At 38.3% G+C, this 10,924-nt stretch overlaps 1 protein-coding gene across 1 annotated transcript; it reads right to left on the reverse strand.

Moving 5' to 3' along the window:
- Window positions 1-5,146: 5,146 nt before the first annotated feature.
- On the reverse strand, window positions 5,147-10,367 carry LOC139741346 (uncharacterized; the record flags this gene model as incomplete). Its single annotated transcript, XM_071651927.1, has 2 exons — window positions 10,057-10,367; window positions 5,147-5,438 (listed from the first exon to the last, which is right to left on the reverse strand). Coding segments are annotated over exons 1-2 (373 nt in total), but the record flags the coding sequence as incomplete, so codon positions are not given.
- Window positions 10,368-10,924: the final 557 nt, after the last annotated feature.

The following is a 10,924-nucleotide window of genomic DNA, read 5'->3' on the forward strand; positions in this document are numbered from 1 at the left end:
TTCTTCTACATTATCATTTAGTTTGGGATCATAAAATGAATGGGAAAGTGTGTTTTCACCACTTTTTCTACTACCCTTTTTTTTTTTTTTGGAGGGGGGAGGGAGTAGAATGATCAGGTATAGAGGGCTCTTTTCATTTCTTGAAATCCTTTACACACTCTTCACTTTCAAGTCTAATAACTTTTGAACGGATAACGCTACTGCTTTGAAAGTTGGCATTAATCATGGACAGAATGAATTGAAAGAACAAGCTCAATTTCAGCTTAATCTGATAATACCTTCATTGTTGTTGTTCCGGTGGTTTACATCCTGTGTTTTGTCCCTTTCGTCGCACAGCTAGCATGGCTTGGTAATAAAAGATAATTAAGCGCTTGAATACACCCTGTACTTCACAGCCTCTTTTCTCAGCTCACACTTTTCCAGAGTGTGTGCTTTCTTTCTAGTATTTAGATAGGAATAGGGGAGTCCATTCAAATTAAGTTATACATCATTTTAAAGCTGAGTCTGCTTTTTCAGAATCTTAACTACATTGTAAAAATCCATATCTGGCCACTTTTTGGTTGGTTTTATGATGCAGAGTCACACAACAGTTCAATGGGAAATACTAACATTATTACCGTAAAGTTCCGTGTATAAGACGCACTATTTTTTCGTCGGAAAACGTTGAAAATCGGGGGTGCGTCGTATACACGGGTACAGTCGAATCACGGAAAAAAATCCGTCATGTACACCCAATTTTATAAGGCCAACTTGGGGCCATGTATGCCCATCGACGTTTGGAAGGTAAGCAATCACTAAGACTTACGGATAAGAGAGCGATCTTTCAATCTGGACACACACAAAAGCTGCAAATACGAGATAAACTTACATAGGCCTTGTGCAGTAACGATGTATCAATCTGGCCATAGAAAACAGCTGTAACAGCACTGCTGTATGCTACCGATGTCAGTCTACCAAGCTACCAACAGCCAACCTAGTAGCTGGAATACGCGATGTACAGGTATCATTACTAAATTACCGATACCGTAAAACTTATCAATGTACTAGTATCAATATGGCCATAGACAAAAGCTGTAAAATACGGAGTACATATGTAGGATCGACACTATGTCACCGTAAATATGAACGATGTGTGAAGCATGCATGCATATCCATGTCGTTCGTTTGCTCTTCATTTCACGAGTGCGAGGCCAGCTAGGATAGCATAGCTACACACACTGTAGCACTATGCTAGCTAGCTAGCAAGCCTTTGGCAAAGGCAGTAGCTGCAGAGAGGCTTTTGCAATGGACTCGAGTGCACACAGCGATCGGATCGAAGCGCGCTTGCCCGTTGCGCGCTGTGTGTGCAAGTCCATTGCTCTCTGTGTGCGTGTGCTGAAATTATAGCGAGCTGCCTTTTGCAAAAGGCTAGCACTGTGCATACAAGCATGGTACAAGAGACACACATGTTACTGGTAACAGTGCATGAGTGTAATTACCGTACGCACCGTACGTCTTGCCGTATGATCCCTCTGCTACACTCGTTGATGTTTTTCTTATTTTTCGTAATGAACCTTCCAGTCTGACATGCGTCAATATGTGAGACACCCTCTGCTATGTATGACAGCAAAGATCGTACTGTACACTCAATAGTACGATATGCATGACACATGTACCACGATTGAAAGGCGAAACAGTAGCAAGTGAGTACCGAGACAAGTCTCGCATTTTGCGTCTTCCATATTTTGTTGATGTCCGATGAATACCGTTAAAAGAAAATTTAAAAGGAAACGAAAAATAGCTGCATTCTAGGAAAATTTTGAGCTGAAATAATATGTATGACACACGCAATATTTGCGTGGACATTTTTGTGGTTTTGTTTTGTTTTTTTAATTTTAGGTCCGAAATTAGGGGTGCGTCTTATACACAGGTGCGTCTTATACACGGAACTTTACGGTAGTTATAATCACCACTGCCAATATATGTGACTGCCACTAATATCACTGTATTGGGAAAACATGGGAAAACTTTTGAACTGCTTTGTTTTTTACTCATTTTGGTTTCATTTTGATAAAACAATGATTTAACTTCCTTTTGATCAGGGGGGTGTTTCATCAACGTTTGTCAGCGCTGACAACTTGAATCACCATAGTAACAGTCAGTGACCAGAGCATCTCAGCCAATCAAAACCAAGGATTTTGCTGAAATTGTCAGCGCTGACAAACGTTGATGAAACACCCCCCAGATTTTACTCTATTTAACAATGTCAGTTTGAGCACGGTGTGAAACAGAACTTTCAAGTAGCAAGTTCTATGGCTTATCTGCTTGAGAGAATTGAGCTCCTCAGTTTTGCACAATCACTGTTGCCTTTTGATATTGCATTGCAATACAGGATGACACAACATTTGTTCCTGCAACAATTGCTACGGTCTTATTTTCACCAAGGACTTTAGGGACAGTGTTAGGGTTGTGATAGGGTTTTACAGGAGGTTCAGTTTGAGGTGAGGATTAGGATCACAGTTAAGGTTACTGTATGTTTGTGGGTAGAATTTATGTTTGGCTTAGCATTCAGATATTTCATTGGAGCAATTATAAGAGAAGCAAATGTCATGGAACCAAAGAACCATGTCCATTATAAAGATTCCAAGTGGTTCATAATGGATTAGGGTTAGGGTTTAGGGTTGTGACAGGGGTATAGATTTACCTTGATGTGAGGATTAGGATTAGGGTTGGGGTTATGTTTGTGAGTAGACTTTATGCTTAGCTTTAATCGCGTGTAGATATTTCACAGGAGCAATTGCCACAGGAGCAAATGTCATGGAACCACATTACAGACCTCTTTGGCTGCTTTATATGGCAAAAAGGTGTCACGGAAATCTTTTTTTTTTTCAAATTACTAGTACCTCACACTATTCCTCGATTTCTAAACGACCCCTCAATACTTCCTAATCACTTTTTAATTATCACTCAGTGTCAAAACTGTCCAATTATGATAAAATGACAGTGCTAGGATTACGTATGGAGATATTCTGTCAGTTGTTTTTGTTCAAATATTTTCATCTGTTAATCCACACATTTTCACAAGTGTTCAACCCACAGCACTTCATTTGTTTCTGCTTTATAATACTACAATGTATTATCAATTTTCTTCAAACACTGTCTGTGAACCACACTGCATGTTTTGACAATATTTTTTCCCTCTTTTGGCAATTACACGCATTTTGTTAATTATGATGTCGTTGTTTATTCATTTTTAGTTCTTTGCTGTGCAGAGATATGGCTTCAAAAAAAAAAAAAAAACAATTAAAGAAAGAAGCCAGAAACTGTTCACTCCCTGATCTTTTAATTGGCACTTATCATCCTCATCATCATGGTCAGATGAATTAGTCTGGAGTGAAACCTTGAAAAGACTTGCGCTACATGCATCAAATGGAAATCCCATGAACCCCACTATCTACAATTTTGTACATAGCACTTGCCAATTAGTATTATGATCATCAGAGTGAAATACACACACAAAAAAAAGGCATCATATGAACAGAATGGTAAAAATACTATATTTTGAATTTATGCAAACTTACTGTATTATACAATGTACTTTAAAGAAAAGTGGTACTGAATTTCAAAGTTTCACTTGTTTTGAAAGTACAAACAGCAAAATAGTGACTTCCCCAACAATTATACCTGTACAAGTGTATAGTACATGCAAATTAAATAGTAATAAAGGCTTCATCTCGCAAGGGTGCTGTTCTTCAGACTTTCCCTTTTGATTGACAAGCTATTGGTTACAAATCCATCTTCATGTACAGTAAGAAAGTTTTGACTGTTCACAAAAAAATTACGGTTGTTACTTTTGTTTCTTACAGTCAATAAAACATGCAAAACTTTCCTTTTTGAAATGGAGTAAACACAGAATAATTTCTCACATCATACTAAGAACTTGTGATTTTCATAAACTTAGCAAATGTAGACTTTGAGAGTCCTGAAAGGCTTGTAGGTTGCTAGATTCCGGGTCATAAACATGACTTCCACAAACATTTTCATCTCTTTAATGATCAACGAGATTAGTTGTGAGATGATGACAGTGTCACTTCTAATCTAATTTGCATTTAAAGTGGTTAAAACAGACTTCGCTATTTCATGAAATGACAAGAAACTTCCATTCTGCCACTTCCTCAATTTATATCCGCTCGAAATGAAACTTCAGATATTACTCTGTCTGTTTGATCTCTCTCAAGGCCCATTCACACTTAGGAGTTAGATCGGTTTTTCTGCTGTACCAATGCAAAAACGAGATCTACTCTATTCGCTCCCGTTCGCGCATGGCAAATTCAAATCACTCAGCTGCAAATTAAATGCTTTGAATCTCTATACTGCCCTTGCCTAAACGATGACCGGAGCATGCCCCTGGACACCGGAGTGCTAGCGAGTTGCATTATGGGATTTGATACAATTCGTCTTCAGCCTGCTGTTCGCACATATGTCACTCTGGGTAAATCACAACGAGTTACACACACAACACACTCACAAGATACACAAGAATGTACAGTGTAGCTGGACCAATTTTCACATCATGATGCGAATTGCAAAAATCAAAATATTTCATTTGTGTCCATGAAAAAAAAAAAATGAACCGTTTTTGCATTACATATACTGATTCTCAAAAAACCAGTTATTTCAGGTATGTGTCAGCAAAACTTCTATGTATGACAGTCAACTTGAACATGGAAGGGTATTTTCTATCTTCTAGGTGGAAAATGCTCAATGACCCCCATTCCTTTGTTAGAACAGGGAGGTGCTATTAGCACCTCCCTGGTTAGAAGCACTTCACAATACTTGCCACTTCCCAGCGACTACAACTTCCACTGCCATGGAGGGCACCATAGCAATAAGATACCAAGGACCAAGTCAACTGTAAATGTTGTAATTTGTACAGTTGTCATGAAAAATATGATTCATTATAAAAAATAGTACACTGTAGTTTGCAATCAAGGGTATTTTTTAATATAACTGTGCTTGAATCAAAAGATGGAAACGAGAAGACAGACTTTTTTTGGGGTGGGGTGGAGTAAAGGGGGGGGGGGGCTAGGAACAATAGAGAGAGACAGGAAAGTACTCGTAGGCAGTGTTACTCAGTGAATTGGTTTGTCAAGATGCATTCTTTCACCTGTGTCTTTCATGGCGAGCCGCTTCATGGGTGGGGGATCCCCCTTCCCGGAGGCTGCGGCTGACAGCGGTGGTGGTGAGACGGACTCTGCCCCTTCCCGTCTCTGCTGCGGGCTAGACTGCTTTCGCTTCCGGCTGTGCGACGACGCTAGGTTGTTGTCTCCGCTCGACGGCCCGTGAGGAGGCGAGGACGGCGTCGCCACGGCGGCGTTGAAGTCGCCCTCACTGGACGTCGACGGTTCAGTCCCTTCCTCAGCTTCCTCTGGTGCGGTACTCCCGTAAACCTGGAGATGCTGGGGGGAGGGGAGAAAAAAAATATGGAAGGATGAGTTTGTGGTAAAGGGGAACATTACGAAAAGAAATGAAAATAATTTCAGAATGTGTAGGATGAAATGAAAGCTATGAATCTGAAACAAATTTATAAAAATACATAAGTTGAAACTTATTTGTGAAAAATGCTAGTACACGTAGGAATTCATTTGTGAGAATGCTATACTTCTGATAATGATTGTGCAATTAAGGTGTGTAACACATACCATGAGGCAGGATTGAGAACTTTATTGCAAACACACGCACAGACATACATCTATAAGTGTACAACATGTAAGAAGTTCAAATTTGCCTTTAAAAAGTTAAATTGTTTATTTCCAAAGTCTTGGATGATATTCATAGATCCTCAATGAGGTCCTTGTCAAAATACATTTTGTACCTCCGTTGTCGAAATCTCAAAAACAAAAACAAAAATATTTCCTTCGAACCAATGCAAGTGTGAGTACATCGTACCACACTGTGCTGAGTGATTCACAAGCGAAGTCACACATCACCGTGGTAACCAGGAGAGCTACAGCTGTACAATGTGTACACCATAACACAAACAGGTGTACAGCTGTTGGGTGCTGTCATCATGAAAACTTTTAGCCTGCACTATATGTTTATAACGACATGTAAGACTTTGAATACTGGTACAATATGTCCAATGAATCTCTTACTCCAGATTAGCACCTCTTGGGCAGGCCTGTGAAATATCCAACTACTACTGTATGCACTGACTTGTACAGGATACCATTACAGTACAACCAAACTAGAAGTAAACGCATACAGAAGCTTGTTACCTCCACCAAGGAAGGAGGAGGTTAAGTGATCATCGGTGTTGGTTTGTCTGTTTGCAAAATAACTCAAAGATGTTGTGAACAGATTTGGATGAAACTTGCAGGAAAAGTTGATGACAGAAGGAAGAGATGATTCAGTTTTGGTAGTGATCCAGGAAATCTTATGGATTTTGGATGAATTTTTAAATATTTTTTGCAGATAGGGTCAATGAACTTGGGAGTTCAAGCTGCACGTAATTGAGGTATGTATGCGCTCTAAAGCGCGTATTCTGCTCGGTCGAGGCGGCGCGTAGCTGAAGTCGATGACATTTAAACAAAAGGCCTCGTTTATTGGGAAATTGGGCGATTTTCAGCACGCGTGTACTAGGTGTAAATTAGTTGCTTTGCAGAGGTCTGTGCTCTACGAGTGCTTTTCTAATTCATGAAGCAAGCATTTTCAATACTACAAATGGTGTGAGGGTGTACAATGTAAATAGTACAAATGATACAGCAGAGCTCATAGTTTGATGTTCTCAGAAAAATTAAAACTCTACAATGTCTACATGTACACTCCTTTAAAAAGAAAAAAAAATGTTTAAAATGTGCAGGATTTAGAAGGGGAGCTTTGATCTCAACATGCCTTCCATGTTCTGCTTTTGCTCTTGATGTACTGCTTTTCAGAGAACCTCAAAGTACATGAGTGGATAAAAACCCTGGAACTGAGAGCTTTACAATTTACTAGTCATATTTCCTTGAATCTTCAAATGTGCACTCTTACATCGTGTACATACATGTGTACTCTACTACAGGTTGTGTAATGGCTTTTTGTGTTAAGGGTTAAAACGACATTTGGAACTTGATATTTCAAAGAAAGACTGATAAAGTGAAAGGATACGGTAAAATCAAATAGCACTTCAAGTACAACTTTGTGCCATGTTTTCTCTTAGAGTTTCATTCTGGTGTCCTAGTCAAGTTGGGATTTCCATGAACAAATTACATATTAATTAATGTGCTCATTAATTGTTTGCACAATGTACATTTGTATTATATAATTGTGTACATTGTGTACCTCATAATGGTTATCTAGTGTAAGAGCACTGACAATTTATATGTATACACCTACTGGTACACTTTGACATTGACATTGTCTGTACGTTTACTCTGTATAATTCACATCCAACTGTGAGCAAGGTAGAAATTATCTCAGTTTAAAGACTCCATGACAGACACGCAAATCAATATTTTGTTTTCTTAATCTCGATACTTTGCTTGTACATGCAGCGCAACAATAAATTTAATTAGCGGGTATCAAAATGATCAAAACTAATTTACTTGTTCTGTTTGATCTGACACAGACATGAAAGAGTAGATGTTTAATTCTTTTCATGACTGTATTGTCAGCAGGCAACTTTACAATGTACATAATGTACATTGTAACTTTACAAAATGAGACAATTTCTGTCCAGAGGTTGTACACTGTATCTTCCATAACTTAGAAATGTGCAATTTGTGATTATAAATAAAACGTTTGACACTGGCGCTCTTGATTTTTGTTGATCTGTCCATTAGTAATTCATAAATGGTGTTAAGTTTTAATAGTGGAATCTCACAACTTGTCAATTGCGCAAGTCATATTACCTTAAAAAATCAAAGCATGACGTGCTTCATCAGCTGATGGGTGATTGCAGTTATTGTATACTGTATGGTGAATAATTAAACAACTGGTATGCGTACTGCAAGAAATTTCCTTCCATACAAAGCACAAGAAGAATTGAAAATGAAAGGAAACTTACGTAAACAAAAACAAAAAGAAAAAAACTCATTCCTCAGATGCCAAATGTGTGTTGAAATGACAAAATTTGCTATTCTCTCTCTTTTTTAAGAAATAAGTTTATAAAAGTACATTAGTTGGGATTCATATTCTTTTAGCCCCTTGCTGTTTTTTTTTTTTTTTGCTTTTTTTTGCTTTTTTTTAGAGGGGGGGGGGGGTTGACATTATTAGGTCTAACCCTGCTAATATTGACTATTGGGTTTCTTTTAAGAGTACAAACTAACTGCAACTCTGCTACGTTGTACCTGTAGTCTAGAAAAGGCTGCCCTGTTCATGGAATTTATTGACTTTTCTTTGCTAACATAATGGAATAGCCTCATAAAAAGATGAAATGCCAAAATTAGCAAAGAGAATATAACATCCTCAAAGAATTTGCAGAATTTTGCAATTTCCATTCATACAGACATACGTCTTGTATCTAAGGTAAAATCATAACAATAAAGTATGCATTATGGCTAAAGTCTAATGCTTCAAAACTCTTGAACCTTTTGGCAGAAAAACCAACTTCCATCTTTGCCACAAGTGAGGTTGCGAGGTATCACAAACAAATTGTGAACAATAAAAGAAAGTATTTAAATGTTTGTTTGTTCTTACACTGCTAGTGCAAGAATGCAATCAAGAAAGAAAACAGATACAATATTAGGAATGAGCAACTGACTGATTATACCACCCAACAAATTATCAAAATGCATTTGTTTAAATAACAAGTACAATAAAAATTTTAACAATGATCATGCTTTGTTTTAAATACACATACACTTGTAAGCCTAAGAGTAAGATTTGTTGTTGTTTTTTAATAGAGCAGAATAGGTTGGTTTTGTTGGTACCATCTCAATTACATAGCTAAAAGGCCTGCATGTTATGTAGTTTGAGGCAATGTACTGGGGTTTGCAAAGTCTGATACAAAATGTATTTGCTCAATGTTGTACAGACAAGTTGTATGCAAAGTGTGTATAAAAGGCCTTCACTTATTGTTTATTTCCACAGTATCATTCAGCCTCATGCATATAAAAATATGATAATAAATGTGTACCGGTACTGACAAAACAAATAATACCAGTAATAATATAACCCACTTCTATGTGAATTGTAGCAAATGTTCGATTCATAGTTCAGATTTATTTCGGCATTCAGCAAACGGAATATGATATACAGGACCCTATTATCGTGCTTTAAAGTCACAGGAAAATCTGTTGATTGAAAAAAAAAACACAACAAAATTACAAGGAATTAAAAAAAAATAATAATAAGCCAAGTGTGACTGTCTGTGAGTATACAACTACTAGGTTCTAGTCTAGAGGGGACTAGAATGCGATATCTTTTGAACCTTCAAAAAATTAAATAAACCACACATCAGTATTTAAAAATCCATCTACAGAACAAGAGCCAGCATAGATTCTAACTGTGTTAACTACTAGACATCATTTACCGTACCTACAGAACCCTCTATAGACCCTAGGTTTTACACAAGCTGGAGTAAAGTTTAATTGACTTGTGCTACACATTGGTAATCAGACTAATTTCTGCACAATAAGAGCATTTAAACATTATGAACACTATAACATATGTATTCTAAACCCTTTGGTATTCTACCAAGAGGTGTGAGAAGGCAATTTTAAATAGTGTACACTCTGAAGCATGATTTTGCATTGATCCTCGTCACTGCACAGGGCACACTTGCACTGCCACAACAAGCTGCCCTACGAGTGGCGTAGGCTGAAGCAGGCGAATAAGCATCCACCGTGACTGCGCACCACACCACCGGGAGTTCCGGCGGAATGAGCAGCCAGTGATACGATAGGGAGGTACAGCTCCAGAACTGAATCGAGGAAATACATTCCCTGCAAGACACTATTCACGATACAAAAGAGGGATTTTTCGATATATTTCCGTAAGATAATGATTCTTTGTGTAGATGAGATCATCACATCTCTTAAAAATCCCGCAACGTTAGATGATTTTGTTTTGCAAATACGTCATGTTTTTATTTACCTGCGTACGGCTGAAACTCGTATCTGTATTCGCGGCCACCCATGCTTCCGCGAGATCTTGCACAGTTTGCTGCAGATCCATTGCATTAGGCTTAGCTGTCCGGCAAGATTATCGGAAACATGCAAAATCTACACCAAGTTTGCACTTGAAAATCTTCCGATGTGTAACTCCGAAAGAGCTCGAATGGTCGATGAAAGTTGGAGTTCGCTGCAAGTCGACCGCTGTTTGTGTCAAAATGACGCAAACGGCGAATTTGCCGCTTCTATTTCTGTCGCTCGACGAGTGAATCTCGGGCTTTGTTCGGCGATCAGCTTAGCTAAAGGTCGCGGGGATTATGGATTAACGCATAGTTCAGTGAATGCAAATGCGCGAGTGAATATAGTTCTTCCCGTAACATTTCCTTGTTTGCGTAATAGATGGTAACTGGGCGAGTTATTTCAGGTAGATGACCCTTCGATACATGAAATCTCATTTACATGTGACTATCGTGATGTTAGATCAAGAAAGAGTCAGGCAGCATCAGGAGCAATATGTGGGAGATATGTTATGATATTTATACTACACGGGTTCGCACAATTCATCCCTCACACACACGAAGCTCAGCTGCAGAGCCAGCAGCGCGGAGATTGTTGATGCAGTGCTTGGGAAGGTACTTTTCGCTGCTCCTCCTCTCTGTTCCTCTCGTGTATATAGCTTTGCGTTAGTACTTATAGATTGGAAAAGCGAAAAGGGATTATCTTAAGCTTTATTTCCTGTGTGTCCATTTTACACCTAGTTTTTTTTTTCAAGGAAAATATCATCGACGATTATTGGTGATGATATATGCATGTAAAATCTGAAAAAAACGTCGAATATAAAGAGATGTCGT

Source organism: Diadema antillarum, unplaced genomic scaffold, assembly GCF_040938485.1.
Source record: "Diadema antillarum isolate AM-2024a unplaced genomic scaffold, OU_Dant_1.0 seq00000923_RagTag, whole genome shotgun sequence".
Lineage (NCBI taxonomy): Eukaryota > Metazoa > Echinodermata > Echinoidea > Diadematoida > Diadematidae > Diadema > Diadema antillarum.